The sequence below is a fragment of the Lissotriton vulgaris genome, chromosome 7, assembly GCF_964263255.1.
Source record: "Lissotriton vulgaris chromosome 7, aLisVul1.2, whole genome shotgun sequence".
In the NCBI taxonomy this organism is placed as follows: Eukaryota; Metazoa; Chordata; class Amphibia; order Caudata; family Salamandridae; genus Lissotriton; species Lissotriton vulgaris.
The window spans coordinates 1570562607-1570584125 of NC_141695.1; the positions used below are offsets into that span (position 1 = coordinate 1570562607).

At 45.4% G+C, this 21519-nt stretch overlaps 1 protein-coding gene across 1 annotated transcript in view; it reads right to left on the minus strand.

The window, feature by feature from the left end:
• RNF114 (ring finger protein 114) overlaps positions 1–21519 on the minus strand; it is a 96664-nt gene that overhangs the window by 13587 nt on the left and 61558 nt on the right. Inside the window, exons 4-5 of the mRNA XM_086932471.1 lie at positions 12419–12533; positions 10803–10910 (exon numbers count right to left, since the gene is read on the minus strand). Coding sequence (XP_086788597.1) covers positions 10803–10910; positions 12419–12533 — 223 coding nt within the window. The remainder of the gene's footprint in view (positions 1–10802; positions 10911–12418; positions 12534–21519) is intronic.

The window sequence follows — 21519 nt, forward strand, 5'->3', positions numbered from 1 at the left end:
ATTGATCTTTGTACTTACTCTTTTACTGTAAAGATTTTAATTAATTGTGCAGTCAATAAAACCTTTGTAGTGCCACTCGGAAGGGTCCTTGCCACTCTGTCTGGAACTTTCTCGTTGGTGAGGGGAGGAGAACAAGAGCCCAATCATCTATGGCCAATTGTCTCCATTTCTTCCCTTTGTCGTAGCAGATCTTCTGTTTCGCTTGGTTTTTCTCCAGTTGGGAGTAGGCAAGATCCCTGATTTTTCCCAAGGAGTTCTTCAACGTTTGGCTGTATTCGAGAAGACTCCTGGTGTTCCCTTGTTGCTCAGTCTCCCATACCTCTTTTGTAATTTCCAATAAACGACGGGGCTGTCTTCCGTATAACATCTCGAATGACGAGCAGCCTAGACTGCTTTGTCTTTGTCCCCTTTGGGAGATGTAGTCCCTCTCGCGTCCGTCTTGAGGGCTGGTCTCGAGTTACATGAAAGAAAGAAATAAACGAGCTCAGTAAGAGCTCCGATTAACTAAGCGTGATAGGGGAAAAGGAGTGAGGATATACACGCGTGCAACAGGAATCTACATCGTGCCGTTAGTACTTTGTAGGGGTGGGAACAGTGAAGGGATATCGCTGTTGTAGCTCTAAGGAGGTTTAAAAACCACAATACGATCACGTACCTGGCTGAGCCACACTTCCCTTGAAGTGCGGCTGGGCGAAGCGCCTTGTCTTTGGCCTCCTGGCTCTCCGGTCATTGTCCTCGTCTCTTCAGCGGGTTCGCTTTCCGTCTCTTGCTCTTCGCCGTCTGTTCCCTTGTACCGTACGCCTTAGTCTCCACTCCACACGTCCTCGTCTCCTCCGGGTGATGAACACACTGCAAGCTCTGGAGGGCCGGCTTTTACTTCCGCAGTCCCAGCTGACCATGGGGAGTGTCCAGGCTCAGACTCCGTCCAGTTAAAGAAACAGTGCTCTTCCTCATCGCGTGGGCTGGTCAATGTACATGTAGTCTCTCCCTTCCAGAGTTCAGGCTGCTGCAGTGGAGAAAAAGAGGGGAACAAACATCGAGGGGTGTCGGAGAAGGGGGAACCCCCTCCGCCCCCTGGTCACAAGGGGATAGATGTACCAAGAGTAAGGGGAAGACTGTTCCAGCTCTTTTAAATGAAGACAACCATGTTTTAATTGCCTGCACGGCCAGAGGTCTGCCGTAGCTTTTAGACATCGTTGCTGATTTTATTGGCAGCTTGGGCTTATTTACTTATTTTCCGAAATCGTATGTGATGGTATTAGTGCCAAAAAATACGATAAGTGCCACTTTTTCAGTGCAGGGCCAGATTTGAAGTAAAGTTGATCTTTTTACCTGATGAGGAATTTTATTAAGACTCCAGACTTTAATTGGCAACCACATATAAAATACCACTGGAAGCTTAAAAAGGGCATATGCCGGGTAAATTACTATCACGTTTAGGCCGTAAGCCTTTTAAAACTTTGTGGGAAATCTACAAAGCCATGCGTATCCCCCAGTCTCCCCTTTTGGTTGTGACATTTGGTGCTATACAAAACTAGGCTCAAAGATGGTGGTGGTGAACACATTTTTTAGGGTTCTTCTTGGGGTAGGGGCAAAGTACCTCAACTGAGATCTTTCATGATGAATTAGAGATGAGTTTTATCAGACTTTGTTTGAGTCCCCCTCTTCTTGTGGTGTGCCGTCTGGTTGAAGGAAGAATCGAGTCTCAACAGACTCGTTGTTAAGGACTGTAGGAAATTGCATAATATATCTTGGTTTGTATACATCAAAGAAAACGTCAGTGCCCTTGGGAGACTAGAGCTATTTTCCCAACCAGAGAGCATTATTAAACAAGATATTGTGTGGTTGAAGCAGACTTAATCTCCTAGGGTGGCAGCCGAGAGGGAAGCCTCAGCCCTGGTCAACTCATCATACAGGAAATTTATCATGGTAAAAACTGTACCGGGGCTAGAGCTTTATCTTCTTTATGAAATGCAAAATAATCAGTATCATCTTTTGACTTATTTCAGGCTGGACTCGTTTCACCAGCTGCTCTACCCGGAGAAAACGTGGTATAAGGACATTGAATTGCCCTTATGTTCCTCTGATCCGCTTTCAACTTGTGATACTTTTCAATTTTTATTTATCTGCCCTTTTAATAAAACTCTTTAATTTATTTGTATAAAACCTCTATTTTTAGAGACAGTTTTCAGGGTAGGCTTGCTCTTTTATATTTGCAACTTTTAGCTACACAGAACATGTTTTTTTTATGTGTCAGATTTCTAATGGGGGGTCAACTGCAGAGGACGCTAGGGAGAGGTGCCTGGGTGTTGGTCATGTACAACGTTTCTTGCTTGTTTTAACAAAGAGAATTTTCTATGGACTGTATAGATATTTCTATCTCGCAGATGTAATAAGATGCATTTTTATGTATTATTGTGAGGATGTGACCTTTTTCTGTGACTATTTGTATGATTTTAATTTTAAATTTGAAAAAAGTAACTATTTGACTTTGACTCTGAGTCGGAAATCAGGATGGATTGAGTTTCTTCCTCCTCTGCTGTCAGCAGCAGCCTTGATGCGAAGGAACCAGCACAAGAGTGGAGCATGGACCCAAGTTGGAAGTGGGGCCAGTGCAGAGCACGAAGCAGGTTTGGAGAGTACGTACAGCATGGAGGGCTAACCTGCTGGTTTAAGTCCGACTGGAGCCTTGCAGATCCTTGGGGCCCGAAGGTGGGCCAGAGAGGACAGGTCAAGTAAAAAAGAACTGAAGAATTGCCTCACAAAAAGCCTTTACCCAGTGCGTTGTTTCAGACAGACCAGGAAGTTTAGAGTGCATCAGGACCAACGTTGGAATTGGCTCAGACTGGGAGCGGGAGCAAGACCAATGAACAAATTTGTAAACTTGAACTTTACTTTCGACTTCGAACTATCACGGCGTGGAATCTTTCAATGTTTAGCGATGTTAAGTTTCATGGTCCCGGAAGGCCTTCAAGTTCACCTGGATGTAGTCATCACAGGTTCTAGAATTCTGTTCCTATCTCAGTCACAACACGCATGCCTCACTGGGATCGACCAAAGACATGTGTTTTGACAGTCCCTACGAGATATAACTCTTCTGTTTTGGGAGGTGCCAACCATTGCACACTGTGAAACATTTGGAAAAAAAGACTTGTCAAAAGGCTAAGGAGCAGCTCCATATCCGCATTTGAATGCAAAAAAAACCAAAGGATCAGACATCCTCTAACGTCACATAGGAGTGATACTTTGAAGTTTCAGAATCCAGCCTGACTCTTGTGGAATATCCACAAAGTTGAGGGATTTGTGATAAGAAGTATCCATCAGAAATTGCTTTTTTAGTCATGCTAGCATCCAGTAGCACAAGTTACTACTTGTGTAACAATATATCTGTAAGCGACATTAGTTAGTGATAGATTCCTTCTCTTAGAATATCCCCAGGTGTCAGACTAGATCCGGAAAGTTTTGCTTAGCAGTACCCCTGCGCGTCAGTAGGTGGCGTCCTGCGGCTCCACGTCCGTCACTGGCATCGTCAGCGCCGAGATGACGTCACAGAGAGTACTTAGGCGGCACCCATGCGCACTGACGTCAGTTCTGTACACGACTTTCCGTGCCAGGAATGCAGAGCCATGCAAGATACTGACCATTGGTCCATAAAACTAGGGCCATAAAAGGAATGAGCTTAATCCTAGTAATCAGTTCGCAGAACGGGGAGATGGGAGGGGCAGTAAGGAATCTATCACTAACTAATGTCTCTTACAGATATATCGTTACACAAGTAGTAACTTGTGCATCTGAAAGAGACACGTTAGTGATAGATTCCTTACCTTAGAATAGATACCCCAGCAATACCAATCCCGGTGGTGGGTCTGCGAACAAGATTACACCAGAAAGTCACAGAGCACAGAATGGCCAAAGAAGCCGTCTCTACGGACCTGACTGTCAAGGCAGTAGTGCTTGGTAAACGTGTGCAGCGAGGCCCACGTAGCTGCCTGACGAATATCCTGTAAGGGAACACTGTGTCCCAAGGCAGTAGTGGCTGCTGTTGCCCTGGTGGAATGGGCACGCAGCCCCGGAGGAGACTCCTTCTTGGCCAAGGAGTAACATGCTTTGATGCACAGAACGACCCCCCGCGAGATGGCCTGCTTGTGCACAGCCCGACCTTTTTTGGAGTCCACGTATCCAACAAAGAGCTGGTCATCCAACCACAACTGTTGTGTACGCTGCAGATAAAAAGCGAGTGCCCGTTTTGGGTCCAGACGGTGGAGCCTCTCCTCCTCCTTAGAGGGATACGGAGGCGGAAAGAAGGTAGGCAAAGTGATGGTCTGCCCGATGTGGAAAGGCATGAGATGAAAGGCAAGGAGGAAGGACGGGTCCTCAGAACCACTTTGTCCGGATGAACAGAAAGAAAAGGAGGTTTAGAAGAGAGAGCCTGGTGCTCACTCCGCCTTCTGGCAGAGGTGATAGATACCAGGAAAGCCGTCCTGAGAGTGAGAAGACTTAAGTGACAGTTATGAAGGGGCTTAAAGGGAGCACACATCAGAAAGGTCAAGACAAGATTCAAGTCCCGGTGAGGCATAATGAAAGGCACGGGTGCGAACGTATGTGTAATGCCTTTGAGGAAACAGTTAACAACCGGGGACTTAAAAAGAGAAGGCTGATCTGGAACCCTTAGAAAGGAAGAGATGGCCGAAAGATAATCTTTGATAGTGCCCAGAGCAGAGCCCTGCTGGGCTAAGGAAAGGAGGGACAGAAGAACTTCGGAAAGAGGGGTAGAAAGGGGATCCACAGCCTTTGCTGTGCACAATGCCACAAATTTGTCCCACCTGCAAGCGTATACCGTTTTAGTGTAGGGACACCTGGCTGCAAGAATAACTTTACAGAATTTGGCAACAAGGTCAAAAGCGGTCAACTGTTGCCGCTCAATCTCCACGCATGGAGGTGGAGGCTGGACAGGTTCGGGTGAAGGACCGTCCCCTGCTGCTGCGACAGAAGATCCTCCCCAAGAGGCAGGCGAAGCGGGGGATCGATCACCATGCTGAGTAGCTCGGGATACCAGTATCTTTCGTGCCCAATCCAGAGCCACAAGGATGACTTGGGCCCGGTCGCGTCTGATCTTTTTCAGCACACTGGGCAGAAGTGGTATAGGCGGAAAGGCGTACAACAGACCGCAACTCCACTCGCAACGAAAAGCGTTGCCGAGCGAGTGCCGCCTTGGAAATTCCAATGCGCAGAACTGAAGACATTGCACATGCTCTTCGGTGGCGAATAGATCTAACCAAGGCTCTTCCCACTGCTGAAAGAGGCCTTGCGCCACGTCCAAGTTCAGACACATTCGTGACCCATCAAGCACCGGAGGCTGAGTTAGTCCACCCTGGCGTTCAGTGAACCGGCCAGGTGTTGAACCACCAAGGTACTGCCTTGACGTTCCAGCCATGTCCAGAGGCGCAGAGCCTCCTGACACAGGGTCCAGGACCCCACCCCACCCCACCCTGTTTGTTGCAATACCACATGGCCGTGGTGTTGTCCGTGATCACCTGCACCACACTTTTTTCAATGCTTTTAGTGCAAGTCGGATCGCACGAAGCTCCAAAAGGTTGGAATGGAGACGGGACTCTGCCGGAGACCAGAGCCTCTGATCTCCGCCTCTCCCAAGTGGCCTCCCTAACCCAGCAGGGACGCATCCGTCACCACTGTGTGCTTCAGCTGAGGAAGGGAGAGGGATCTGCCCCGGACCCAATCTCGATTCATAAGCCACCACTGCAATTGTTGAGCAGTGCCCGACATGATCAGACAGGTTGCCCTGATGTTGCGCCCACTGGAACTTCAGGTCACACTGCAGAGCCCTCATATGCCATCTGGCATGTGTCACCAGCAGGATGCAGGAGGCCATCAGGCCCAGAAGCCGGAGGGTCAACCTGACAAACCCGGGAAAGAGGCCGAAAGATCAGAATCATAGCCTGAATATCCCGGACTCGCTGCTTTTGAGGATAAACCTGAAACAGTGTCAAATCCAGAACCGCTCCGATGAAGGGGAGCTTCCGAGAGGGACTCTGGTGCGACTTGGGCACGTTGATGGAGAACCCCAGCAGATGCAGTAGGTCGGACGTAGTCTGAAGGGGGCTGACGACTGTTTGGGGCGAGCCCACCTTCAACAACCAGTCGTCTAAGTAGGGGAAGACTGACATCCCTGACCTGCACAGGTCAGTTGCGACCATCGCCATCACTTTTTTGAACACCCGAGGGGCGCTGGTAAGGCCGAAGAGGAGCACGGCAATTTGAAAATGCTCCTGGCCTACCGTAAATCGCAGGTGGACCGGCAGGACGGGAATGGGAAAATAAGCGTCCTGCAAGTCCAACGGTACCATCCGGGCTCCGGGGTCGAGGGCAGACAGGACCTGAGCAAGGGTGCACATTTTCAACTTCTCCTTTTTGAGGAAGTTGTTGAGGGCCCGAGGTCCAGGATAGGACAAAGGCCTCCGTCCGCCTTTGGAACCACAAAAAATAGAGGAAAGAGTAACCACAGCCTATTTCTAGCCCCGGGGCCCGCTCTATCGTTTCCTTGGCAATGAGAGTCTTGACTTCCTCGCAGAGTAAGGCAGGGTGATCCTCTGTCAGCCGATTATCAGAGACATGGAAGGAGGGGTAATCTCAAAGGGGAGAGAGTAGCCCCTTCGGAATATTTGCAGCACCCACCTGTAAGAGGTGATATCTCGCCAGTGGTGGCGGTGAAGGCAGTTCCTGCCACCAACTGGGTGTCCATTAGCTGGAAGGATCAGACTAAGATGGTTTTGTGGTAGAGGGGGAGTTGTGGCTTGATCTGACTTCTGGCCACACGATCCATGGGGTCAGCGTGTACCACACCCACGGCCCGCAGATGTTGTTGGACTTGCAGGGTCCCCTGGCTGGAATAGGGTTGACGTTGTTGTAAGCACCTTACATAGCAATGAAAGGGGCAAGAGGCAGACACAGGCAGGGATGAAGTGGAGAGGCCCAGGGACTTGGCTGTAGCCCGCGAGTGCTTGAAACGCTCAAGCGCTGCATCGGCCTCGTCTCTGAAGAGACAGGAGCCATCAAAGAGCATGTCCATGAGATTACCCTGTATATCACCCGAAAAACCAGATGTCCTTAGTCAACAATTGCAAATCTATTTACCAGGCCTCACTATCTAGAAGTGAGGTTGGTCTATTTGAGAGGCATTCTTGTCTGTCACACTGCTTTATGAACCAGTGCTCTAGGGTAGGTCCTTAAGTCTAAAAGCGGCACACCTGCCTCAATGGATGCCATGTGCATGTCAAGCATAGGTAACAGATCTGCCCCAGCAACTTTTTTTCTGAAAATCTATCAGGAGGTCATAAGGACTGGATACCTCACCTGACTTTATCTGAAGGTATGCAGTTTTACCTTAATTTGCTGTAATTTCCTTCTCTAGCTGAAGTTTTTGCTCTACCTACAACACCTGGCAGCCTGACACAAGTTTAAGTAGGTGTTAGATCTGGGGGTCTCTAGTTGGCAATGGTATACACCTTTGTCCAAATAGGGACCCTTACTTCTAAGTCAGGATAAGGGGATTACACTCCTTAATAACCCCTTCTCACCTTCTTGGTAGCTTGGCACAAGCAGACAGGCTTATCTCGGAAGCAGTGTGTTAAGCATTTGTGAATACACACAGTAATACAGTGAAAACACAACAGATGGGCACAACACAGGTTTTATAAAAATAAGTATTCTTTATATAGGCTTAACATAAGACCACAAACAACAAAAATCCACAATACTACACTTACGATTGCTTTAAAGATGATAAAAGTAACTTAGTTCAAGTTGATGATAAATGCGACAAAGTTCTCAACAAAGTACCTGGATGCGTAACGCAAAGTAAACAAAAGGCTTGCAAAAGGGGAGATGCGTCTGTACCGTGATCCGGTGGAAATGATGCGCCGTGCTTCAATGTTTGCGCAGAGTAGGGGATGTGTCGTAATCCTTACCGGTGCGGAGGTGATGCGTAGATTTTCGGACTGCGGGTCCATTGCGGTGCGCAAGATGGTGCTGCGATGCGATGATCCAGTTGCAATGCGAGAAGATGGCGCACTTGATGCGATGATGCTGCGATGATGATGCGTAGGCGCCCTGACAGCCTTGCGACGACTCTGTACTTTGGAGCCGTGACAGGCCCTGCGACACGCTTCTCCGGTGATGCGATGGCGTCACGCTTCTCCAGTGATGCGACAGCAGGCAGCTTCGATGAACACACGCTTCCAGGGAGATGCGGCGAAGGCTTGCTTCTCCGGCGATGCAATGATTTCAGCTGCGGCTGGAAACAGACTTCCTCTCGATGCGTTGCGCTTCCAGCTCCCAGCCACACGCAAATGTCTATGGATAGAATTCCCAGCACGGAAATTCAGAGGGGAGCTGGAGATGAAGTCTTTTGTCCCTGAGACTTCAGCAGGTGGCAAGCACAGTTCAAGCCCTTGGAGAATATCCTGTAGATGATGAAAGTCCTTAAAATGTTCCTTCTCCTTTCCTTGGCAATGAAGCAACCACTGCAGGCCAACCCAGCAAACAGCACACTGGCAGAGGGGCAGTAAAACTCCTGCAGCTTCCTCGGTTCTTCTCCTTGGCAAAAGGTTTTTTGTTCCAGAAGTGATCTAAAGTTCTTGGGACTGGGTCCCAATATTTATACCCTAAAATCCTTTGTTCTCTGAAAGGAGACAGGCCTCTGCCTAGTCCAAACCAGTTCCTGAGCACTTTGTTTACATGACTCCTTCCTTCCTTTCACAGTGCAGGGCAGAGACATCAGCCGTCCCACAGGAGGTGAAGCCAGCACAGGGGAGGGAAGGCACAGTTCTGGGGCACTTTGTTGACAAGATTCCTTCTCTCCTTTCACAGTACAGGGCAGAGACATCCGACATACCACAGGAGGTGGAGCCAGCATTGTAGAGGGAAGGCCCAGCCCTATTCAGGTCCCAGGTGCAACTCCTCCCTCCCATCTAGGTGCAGATCTCTCTATTCACCACTGGGCTGCCCCAGCCTGTCTCCTGGAAACCTTCTTTCTAAAAGTGGTATTTTCAAACACAGAATATTAAAACCAACTTTACTAAAAGATGCATTTTATTATCCTAAGTTCGGGCATACTAAATTCGAACTTCTACCATGTTCTCTGAGTCAGTTAGGATTATAAGAATCCTAACTGCCCATTCTAGCCTATGGAGAACAGAGCCTTGCAATAATGAAAAACGAAAATGACTGTAATTCACTATTAGGACATGCTAAACACACCAGAGCATGTCCTACCTTATAATTACAATGCACCCTGCCCTTGGGCCTACCATAGCGGTGTCTAATATGAAGCAAAGGGAAGGTTTAGTGACTGGCAAGTGGGTGCACTGGCCAAGTCGACATGGTAGTCACAGACTGCACACAGGCCTTGCAATGGCAAGCCTGAGATACGCTTTACAAGCTGCTTCTGTGGGTGGCACAACCAGTGCTGCAAGCCCACCAGCAGCATTTGATTTACAAGCCCTGGGCACACATGGTGCACTGTACTAGGGGCTGACAAGTAAATCAAATAACCCAATCATGGAATCACTAATCAGTACATCAATTTAGCATAGGGAGAACTTGCACTGTGGCACTGAATAGCAGTTGCACAGTGCCCAAAGCATACAACGAGCAAAAACATATCAAAACAGAGGAGGCAATCCGTCAAAAAAAAATTGAAGGGAGACTCACGCCAATAATGCCAGGTCTAACAGTAGGTCATCAGTTTCACAAGTTAGTCTTAACCCATATACTGTTTCTTAAACTGTAACAAAGCATATTGGTCACCTGCTGCCTGAATATATGCCTTAAGTCCTTTTCTTGCTTTCTAAACCACATCAGTAAGCGGTCTGCCTTATTGCACACTTAATATTGTTATTTCTGCATATTCAGATACTCTGAGCACTCTTCACTGGGGAGGAACTGTTTATATTCATCTCTTTGCATGCAGTGAGCTTGTTTTATACTCTGTAGACTCCTATGTGCTTGTCTCTTAACATCTAGTATCTCTTAAGCAAGGACCTTGCATTTATATGTGCTTCCTTGAGCCTTACCCAGCTTAGTGGCTATATAAGATGACAACTCATAGCCAACCAACTCCCATAATGTCACTGCACTCGTAACCGATCCAGTGTTTTTTGTAAACTAGTTTACTATAACCATCAACAATGCTTTTATGGACTTCCTACATTTGATTTGCCTTGGGGGTCTACCCTACAGGCCCCTTTCTGCTTGTTGCACCTGGGTTAGACAGCTATTATCAGTGGAGAAAGTGCAGGTTTCGCTGGCACTTGGTATGATGCTTTACATTAATTTAACCTGGTATGGGAGTATGACATATTTCTTACTGAATAGCACCAGGTGCAAAGGCATTCATCGGGACCAACCCTTTCTCTGCTGGTGGGACCTGCTGAATGAGAGTACAAGGAAAATAATCATAAGACAATATACAACCTGAGACAAATAGTTTTTTTTTAAAGTACACAGGCTGTCATCCAAAAATTGTTAAAACTGTTGCCTTGACTCAAACTCCAGACAAGTTGTGTGTGGCCTCTAATTAGTATGCCCTTTACATTGTAATGCATAATTTTATGGTTTCTAATGGTTAAATGTTGTGCCAAAAGTGTCTGCAGTGGCAGATGCGATTACTTTTCATTGAGGTTTATATTCACATATGCATGTAATCATCAGGTTCTTTCAGACCAAGGACAATATTAGGCACTCCTCTAAAATAGGGGCATGAAAATTGTAAAATGTTAACATACCACAAATGTGTCGTAGGAGAATTTGTGTCGTCGACGAATATGCTCCATAAAGTTTCCACTCCTATAGTTGGGGTCCCCCCACGGCATTGAGGCACATATAGGGCATACCTAACAAAGGAAACAAGTTATTGTTTTAGTAATTAAAAAACTGTTAAATAAGTTTTAACACAAACAAATAATTTATTATACACTAGTTCAAACTATAAGAACCATATTTGCCCTGAAATAATTAATTTTTTGGCATGGTGAAGCAAAACCAACTTCAGAGTGAAAATGTATTAGAGACATTTGCAAAAGATCTTTGAGATATTTCTCTCTCGAAACGATGTTTAAAAGTAACCAATGCAACATATATCAAGAAAAATATAAATGACATTCTGAAGTTCAAACAAATGCTAGCCGTAATTTAATATAAAAGATGTTCATTTGAAAATTAATATCCCAAATAAAAATTTTAAAAAATCAAATAGCTTGAAAAACAGATTAAGATTTAATTCATTTTGGTAAATAGATTATTTGAGGGTGAAGCACCTGATGTATGAGTCAAGTACTGCCTAAAATTACCAGCAGGTTAACAACAATGCATGTATTGACTCCGAGTGCAGGTCATTGCAAAGTAGGCTTAATACATGTACACTCAAGGCAGTATTTTCTGTTTTTTGCTAAAGCACAAGGCAAAGTAAACATATGCATGGGGTAGATTCAATATTTTGAACATTTTATAGTGATTAATTTAACTACATTTCAGTACATCATTGGACACATCTAGAAACCAACTCTGATAAGCATACTGGTTTTATATTTGTTTTAGAAGAATCTATTCTGCAGCGATTGCATTATCAATAACCATGCAACAGAGTACAAAAGGAAAAAATAACACATTACCATCAAGTGTGGGTTCTAACATAAAAAGTTTAAATTAATTTAAATCAATGTTTTCTACTATGTTAGAATTAACTTTGCATAAGATTTCACAAAACATTTTTACAACAGTACGAACTACGTGCCATTGTGTCTTGCAGCAGGTTGCAATTAAATGATGCCATGCTGGATTGGCATTGGGCTTGTGGTGATTTCAGAAAACTAACAAAATCAATGTGATAAAAAAACAATTTTGAATCAATTTCAGTCACAAATAGTAAGAATCCATAGACTTGTTGCAAATATTTTTTTAATTTATCAATTATGATGCACTTAGTGGTTCTAAGAAGCAGAACAATATATAAAACACAAATGTTTCACAACATAAAAACACACCATTAAGGCAATACATATAAAAATAAAGTTAGCTTACAATTAAATGCCTCACTTCTTATTTAGTATCTGTCTTAACTTTTTGCTTTCCCTGAAAAATCCTACTTTTCCCAAAATGAATCTCATGGACACTGGAAGTTGAGTTCAAAACAAGCAAACACACTCATTTGCTAATCCTCTATAACCCAAATAAAAGACCAGTGTCTCATTCCTGGAACTACAAAATCGCAATGCACGTAGTGCGATACTTTAAGAAAGTCATTGTAATCAGGCTTAAGACCATTAGGTAATTATAATAAACCACAAATCAGAATTACAGACAAATTAGAGAGAGGTGTAACTAAAATTAAAATTCAGCTTACCACGTGTCTCGAATCCAAGCTGTGGTACTTTTTGCAGTGTTCCACTAGTCCATCTTGATCAAAGTTTTTTTCAAGACAATAGGGACATGGAAATGTGAAACGATTTGGAACATCTCTGAGGAAAAGTAACATTTTGTATGTTAAATTTTGCTGCCACAGGAGCACAATTTGTATTCCTCCTGCAAACTATGAACTTAGGGAAATGTAAAATGCATTATGATTAATGGTTTCCTAGTGTACATCAGGTTATATAGACTATTCGCCACATAATAAGATAGAAATAAGTGAACCTCAATGACAGTTTACTAGATATCTGTGTGTATATTTTAGAGTCTCTCAATAGCAACTCTGGTGTTCTGGGTAGACATCACACTCTTCGTAGAAATGTTATTTTTTTATATCTTTAACAACTTTGGCGCTATTTTACAGAACATCCCTAAAGTTTCATTTACCACATTGAAAGTTTTAGGGAACCCAGAAGCGTTAGACCAAATGTTAACTTTTAATGGGAAATTTCTGTCAGAATAAAAGCAGAAAAAGCTTCACATATTGGCAACCAATCTGGATGGGGTGAAGCTGCCAGGGCCAACTGGTGATCCATTTGTGGTATTATGAAAATCCATTCAGTAGTTTAAAAATAAAAAAAGCTACGTTTAGGGTAAATAATAATACAGCATGGCAACTGGGCTACACAATTGGATACACAATATCAGTCAATAAATTGGGTATTAATCATAATAATGTATTTATTTTTACAATTACTTACGGATAAGACTTTGTTATAAATGTTATTGTTTAATTTTTATTTTCACATTTTAGATCAAAGTATATTTGTGTATTTAGCTTTGAAATAAGTATTGATTAAACAAAAAATGCAAATAAAGGAATCTGGGAGTAGGAGAAAAATCTTCAGGTCCAAAATGAATTTGTGGATTCTGAAATGATTTCTGACAGCAGGTCTAAAGAACTCAAGTTGATCGGCTCAATCACTAGGCATGAAGGTGGATGCACCGGAGGCTTAGTTACAGAGGAGGTCGATCCTGAGAGGAAGCAGAGGAGAACAAAAGGCTAGGCAGAGCAGCTCCAATCACCACAATTTCATGGCCAGTCGAGGTGCAGCTTCCTAAAGGAATCATAGAAATGAGCTGAACATCCCACCTCAGCCAGAACACATCTCCCAGAGCCTATCTCAGCAGAAACTGGGAAGCCCAGAGCACTGGGAAGTAAGTGTTTTCTGAGTGGCAAATGGGTCCAATGGATGGGTGACACAGAAGACAAAGAAGGACTAGACGACCTCCTTGAGAATGTCTGCTAGCATGTTCTGAGTGCCCACCTGGCGATGTACAATCAACAAAATCCTGTGAGACTATATCCAAGACCACTGCTTTAGGGCCTGCAGACACAGTGGCACAAGCCTATGGTACCCGGATTGCTGGGGTCTGATTTGACTTAATTTATGACTTTGCCGATCTCCTCGACACATCATCCATCTGACAAGCCCACACCACACTCATGAGTAACTTAAACCGCCACACATCAAAAGCTCAACCAAAAAAAAAAAAAAAAAAGACACCCTCTTCAACCTCATTTATACATTTAATATGGTACTGCATGTCACACAATCCGCACACTCCAAAGGCTACATCCTCAACTTTGTTTTCTCAACCTCATCAACAATCCAATGCAAATCACCTAGACCGGCACAATAACTTTACCTTTCACATGTCCCTACTTGACATTCTAACATGAAACCATATTAAACACAGAAAAGGGAAGACCAAACCTTCAAGTCTATCAAAGATTTATAATGCTTGAACTCATCACTCACCCTACCAACTCCATATCCAATGTCATCCTTCTAAACAACATCAAGAATTGGTGGTAAGCTATGTAAACATCCAAGGCCCAGATACAACACTCAAGTGGCTAGCCAAAGCCTTCAGCACCCTAGTACTCTAAAACCCTTGTTGAGAATAAACAATCTATCCGCCGACAGGAAAGACATTAGAAGTAAAATAGAACTCCCAAGGACCTCTTGATTGTGAAGTCCCTATATGCAACATATAGGCAGTTCATCCCATCAACAAAAGAAAAGTACTATACCAACACCATCAATAAAGCCACCAACAGAATCAGAACACTTTTCAAGACAATAAAGCACTGCATCAATCCTCTGCCAAACTCAAATATTCCTTGCTCTGCAGAGAAGAGCAACGCCATCAACTCCTTTTTCAGTGAAAAACTGAGAAAATCTGACAGCATATAGACAAAACCAAGCCTGCTTCATCTCTTACACCACTCCTTTCTGTAAAATCCCACAATGGTCAGCCTTCAAAGCCCTATCTCAGATCTTACTGGCATACTCAATGCCCTCAAACACACTTCTTATGAAGATGATGTCTTTCATCAAATCTTTCACTACGGTTGCTCTCTTACTCTTACTTACTATTTTCAATGCATCCCTCAATCTAGGCATCTTTCCAGAAGCTCTCAAAGACAGGCCAGATTATCGGACTACTGAAGAAACCTACAATAGACCCTGGTAACCTCACCAACTACAGGTCCCTCACTCACCTACCATTCATTGGAAATAACATTAAAAAAGCAGTCTATGTTCAACTCCAAGATCATTGGATTATAACCATCTCCTGCAGGACTATCAATCTGGCTTCAGATGATGCTGCAGCACAAAGACCGCTACCTTACACGTGGTAGATGATGCCCTCTTGACCGCAGATGAAGATGACTCCTGCACCCTGTTATTGCTGGACTTCTCAGTTGCTTTCAGCACTGTTGATCATTCTACCCCCATACACACCCTGAAGTCTCACAAAGGATACACCAGTAATGTTCTGCACAGGTTCTCCTTCTACCTTTTCAACTAACACTATTTTTCTCACATGAGCACCCACTGGGTAGAAAAGATCTCTAATCACCCAGGGAGTCCTCCTGGGTTCCATACAGTTTCTTATAATCTTCAACTTTTTCGTGGAGCCACCTGGTGCTTTACTCTCATATAACAGCATCAAGATTAACCAACAATAAACAACTCTACTTGAACGTCTCTTATGAATACGACATCAAACGCCTCAAACATTGCTTGCAAATCATTCAGACCTGGATGTCCAGCACCTATCTAAAGCTCTACTAAACCAAAAAGAATTCTGGTTATTTACCTAGAACAGCAAACAAGGTATAGTACAAACCTGGCTCAATTACATGAACTTTGACGGGTTCAAACAAACTTTCACAGAATGCCATGTTACTTGGATTCACACAGGACACCAATCTCACTCTCCAGGAAAATACTGCCAGAAAACACAAAGACGCCTGGCTAAAGTCAAACCGTTTCCTCAGAAATCAATTTCAGAACTGCTAGTCAAACCCTGGTACTCTTGCATCTGGATGGCGATAATACCCTAATCCACGGCCTCCCAAACTTCACACTTGTACTCCTTAGGTGCTTCCTACATGCCAAAGCAAGTCTCATCCAGTATAGATGAGCTTCATCTGGATAGAGGTGATATGATCATATTTTTCCTGAAAAAATGATCACATCACCCACATAAAGATGGAGCTCCTTTTCCTTGCCTTGCCAGCTCGTACCATCATGAAAACCAAAGCCATCAAGACCAGCATCCTCACTTATTTTGCCAAAAACCTTACCATCTAAGGTGGTTTCTTGGCACACCTGCAGCCAGAACACCATCCGAAAGCAGACTAAGTGTTGGACTTGGCCATGCTTGCAGGTTCATCCTGAAACTTCTTGCCTTTCCCCCTAGTTTTTTTGCTAACTTGGAATTGGTGGTTTGAACGGAAACACAATAAATATGTACGTTTGATGTGTAAGATGGAAAATAACAAATGCTGGGCAATGGTGTGCGCAAGTTATTGTTACCATTGTATAAATGTCCCTTTTAAAATGGATGCCATTGCTGTATGCTGGTGCCTGCCTGCTGGAGGTGGGTTACCAGTCTAGTCGTTTGTTTCCCAGCACCCCCAGCTTTTGGAGGGAAGCCTGGCACAAAGGGTGCTCTACACCTCCCCCTAAACCAATTAGGACCGGTTCCCCAGGGAACCTTCCAGAAGCTTCCAGCCCTTTCTGGTAGGTGGGGTGAGGGGTGTATAAATAAAAGAGCTGGGATGCCATGTGCTCAGACTGAGCATGGACCTGAATGAGAGGGGACACACTGCCAGGAGATACCACTGCATGGGCCTGTGTGCTGGCCCCTGTGCCCAACTGTACCCCTCTGCTGTCCACAGGGCTAGTGAGAGCTCCCTTACTGGAGTGAAGACCGCTGACCCAGGAGGAGTGTCACTTTATGGGGGGGATGACTGTTCCTAGGAACTGAGGCCCTGTACTGATGAGTGCCCACTGATGGCTGATCTTGTCCAGCAGTGCCTGATGCTCTCCTACCTAGCGCCTCGTGAGCGCTACAACTGTGCCCTGCCTTCTGGTAGCGCCTGGAGAAGAAGAGCGCTTTATCTTACTGCCCAGGAGCACCTTGTGAGCGCTAGAGTCAGATTGACCGTGAGGAGAGAGTGATGTGTCTGTGTTGCCCAGGAGAAGTAAGGAGCACCAAACTTGAATTGTCTGTGCTTCCCTGCCTGCACCCTAGACGCCTTGTGAGTGTTACACTCCTATCCTGTCTGCTATCCAGTGCTTGGTGAGGGCGGCGCTTTATGCAGATTGCCCAGGAGAAGAGGAGCTGGCTGCCCAGGAGGTGAGGAGCGTGTGCGTCCCTGCAGCGCTGTGCTGCCGAAGTGCCACCAAGAAATCCCAGCGTGTGGGATTCCCCCCTGCCTGCTTGGGGAAGAGCGGGTGCCCACCCCGTGTTTTTGCAGCGCCATGTACGCTGATTTTCATAGCGGGAGCCCACCCCGCACTTCAAAACTGCCCAAATTATTGCTGCGGCCTGGGACGCTGAGCGCGCCAGGAGCGGGTGCCCACCCCGCTAGTATCTGCAAATTGAGCGGGTGCCCACCCCGCTGTGGTATTTCTTGAACACGGGAGCCTACCCCGTATTGGTGCTGTATTTAAAAATGGGAGCCCCCGAAAGAAGTAACCCACCAAGATAACCGCCGCGGGCCCGGAGCAGACGCGGAAGCCAGGCGCCTATGCCTGACTGTGGGCGGGGCTTGGACAACGTCAGGAGCCGGCCAGAAGCAAGCGGGAAGTCCAGAGCCTCTCACAGGATCTCCATTTAAGTCCCGGGACCCAGGAGGGGGTGCCCGGGTGAAGCCAGGCAAGGCATTGTCGGTGGCGGGGCTCCCGTGAGCAGAGAGCCCCGCCTGCGGTGCCCGTGGGAAGGAGACACAGAGCGAGAAGACTGGAGCCTCACAGGTTGGAGTCACAGCTGCACCGCGGAGGCGGGCAGCTGCAACTTCTTGGCCGGCACCTGTTCTCCCCGAGCAGCCCCGCCGGACAGCGGGCTGCTCCATCGTTCTAGGGGGCAATATTGTTGTTGAGTCCGGAAGAGGGACTCCTACCTGGCCCTTAACTTGTGGGCCTCATCTTGCACCGCTGCACCGTGGGCCATTGGAGTCGAGTACCTGAGTGGGGCCTCCAATTGCTCCGTGGTGCCTGTGTACTTTTGGGGGCCAGTACTTTGTTGGGACACCCAGCGAACCGAAGTTGCGGGCCGCTGCAACAGTTGGGGCCATTTCTTCAACTACCCTTTAGAGTTCCAGAGGGGGCATTGGGGTACATTGTCGGTGCCCGCCGCCATTTGGTCCTCCCAGAGATTGCCATTGTGGTCATACTGGTTTCCCAGCTGCCCCGTCTGGTAGTGGGCAGCTACAACGGTTGCGCCATTCTGAGGGATAGAGACCCAGGGTAGAGGCTCCCCCAGGCGCAGTGGCGCCACAGGCTAAACAGCACCGTTGGTGGCATGTATAGTGGGCACAGATCTTGCCTAATGCTTCCACTGCTGATTGTTGCATAATGTACTTGATGACGCCTAATGCACATGATGATGCCATGACGTACGCATGATTGGTTTAGGCCTGATATAGTCATGCTATGAGGCTTTCATTCTATGCCTGAGCTAATGGTTTCAGGCTAACGAGATGCCAAATGCTACTATGTGTATGCCCTATGCTAATGTGATTATGCCTAATGCAGGAGGTGACTTATGCCCATGATGGCGCCTAACGTCAAGGTACGAGGTTCTAGGTGCTACCATGCCTGCCCTGCTGTTACGATGCATAATGTGATGTTTATGCTACTGTTATGCCCAAGGTGTTGCTTATGCAGGTATGCATACTGTAAGTTATGTCTAGGGATCTTGCATTCATCATGTGATTTTTCATGAGTGTCATGTTTTGGTGCTCACCAGTTTATACCCAATACTAATAAGGTTTTATGCATAATGGGCCCGATTTAAGGTGTCTCCGGCCTAATGAGACTAAAAAACGTATGTCTCTATGTCTAATGAGGTGTTGAGTTGTTGTTTCAGGCCTGCTCACGCAGTGTTTGATGCCTATCGCGAGACACTGCTAAGTTCCTGACCCAGCCAGTAGGTAATGGTTGTTCTACATTTACTACTGATGATTACATTCCCTATTTGTGCCTTGTGGTGGATCTAGCAGAGGCCCTCTTGGTCCTGCCCTGTAAATAATTCCCTCTGTATATGATTACCAGTGCCGGTTGGCACAAGGTTTATGCAACTGTGATTACATTCTGACGCGTTTAATATTATTTTTTTCATATCACCTGGTGTGGTCTCGTTTTGTAGTGTGCCTGGTGTGTCGCCTGAGTGTGTGCTGCACATATGCTTTACATAATGCCCTGGAGTTTGGCCTACCCGCTCTGCACCAAGCTACCCTGTTTCTAACACTAAGAATAAAAAATTAAAAAAAGCAGACTTTTTCTTCTATGCAACCGGGATATCCCCATATCCATCAGGACTGCCCCAAGAGTTTCCCAATTTAAGAAAGAGCTGAAGACTCATTACTTTACAGAACACTACATTACAATGCATTAACCATCCACAACCCAGATTCCTCTCCCATTACTAATTTACCATGTACATCACTGTGGTCTTTGAGCAAAGTTCACGCAATAGAAATACCATATACAAACATACATACATTCATACATACATATCATGTTCTTTCTAAGGATTTAAACAGACCAACCGTGGATGGAGGACAGGAAAATCTTGAGGGCCAGGCTGATCGCCTGATGGACAAGTAAGCGGACTTGGGATTGCCATTCTTTGGTGGACTGGAAACCTCTGATCTTCGAGGCGATTGAGTTGACCTCTCCACCCCAGCAAGGAGTGAGGGCACCACCATGGCCATTGCCGGTTAAAGACAAAAGGGCTTCCTGCAAATTTTATGTTCTGTGACCATCCACCCCTGAGGTCCTGTAAAGCCTCATGGGAGATTCGAATGCAATCCATCAGGGTTCACCAATGCTGACCACACTAAAAATGGTGACAAATACTAACAAGATAGCCTATACAGTTCTAATGGGAAAGGGGCAACACACAAACATACAAGAACAATTCCCCCAGTTGGTTTTCAATCAATAGGCATTTTCCATAGCTAATGCTTAAGAATACTTTTTGCATCAGTATATTATTTCTTTAATCAAATGTGTCATTAATGGTATGCACTTCCACAGATCACACACTAAAACGATCAGGATTTAGTCCTTTACCTAACGCTCAAGATCTATATGTCATTTGAAAAGCAGCATTCTGCAAGTCAAGGGACATCATCCAGTCTTCTAGACGCAGAGCCAAGAAGACCTGCATAACATACAGAACCTTGACTTTTTCTTCACATATCCAGGCCACTGGCATTCTGCAGGGCCAAATAGTCACCACTGACTGTGCCGCAAGGATGAGAAGACTGCCCTACTTACTGCGGTTATCATGATGACGGACTATATGCATCTGAATGTGGTCAGAATCAGAGGGAATAATCTCATCAAGCCAAACTAAATAATCATTGTGAGGCAAAGATCTAAGAAGGGATGTTACCTTAGCTGCCTGTTGCGCCTTACACCTCGACTATCAAAATGACCGTGGTCTTCATAAAATCGGACACATTTTGCATGGGATCTAAAGGTAGCACTGGAAGTTTCAAAGAAGAATCTGGCACTGGCGCCAATATCAAAGCGAATGGCAGCAGAATATCTGCTGCCAGGGTGACATCAAAAGAACGGCGTTAAATGGCACCTATGCAGGAGCCACTGGCAGACAACTACATTCAGCACCGCTCACAGAAGCACCATAGTAAAGTGGAACATGGTAAGTATAGGCTGGGTGAAGCCATGATTTGAGAAGGGTTAGTACCAAGCGCAAGAAACTCTAGTAAAGGAATAATTGTCTCTGGCCAGGACCAGATTCCAGAATCTGTTTTATGTTCAACAAAACCGGGTCTGAAGACAACGTTGAGGCTGTGGTCAGGAGAATGATGCTACTGACTGGGAGACCACCTTTCCTAGAGCAGGATCAATGTTGAGAGCAGAAGATTTGTTTTTTGAGGTGCTTCTTGCAGAACAACTTGTTTTTGGAAGTTGCTCACTTCAGAGACTTACTTGTAGATGGCAAAATAGATTGGTACCTGGAGTGAGGATGGGTTCTTCATTAGTTGTGGCATGCACCATGAAGACCCCCGCCTTCAATTTCTTGATGGTGTCCTTGACATGCATCAGAAGTGAACAAAAAAGTGAAGAGTGAGATTCTTCAATTAATCTCAGCCATTGGTAATTACTGGAGGCTACATCCCAGTGCTTTGTTTTTTTTGTACACACAAAGTTATTTAAACTTTACTGTATTTAGTCTATTGGCTGAAGAGTAGTCTAGGAAAGTGTAATATTCACTTAGAAGTACCGATCAGAATATGCACAATAGTGAAGGGTGAAGGGTGAAACAGCCTTCCGTTGAAATTTGTGAAAAAGAGTCCGGTGAGCTCCAGGGCTTACAGGCCTGCACAAATTATTTTACATTTCACATAAAGCAGCACGAAGGGAAGAGACTATGTACACTTTCCTGCCACTTTTTCATTTGTGCCTAAGGTTACGCAACATTTTTCATTTTTACTCTTGGTGTACTGTAAATAATCCCCCTCACCCCAAAGTTTGACAG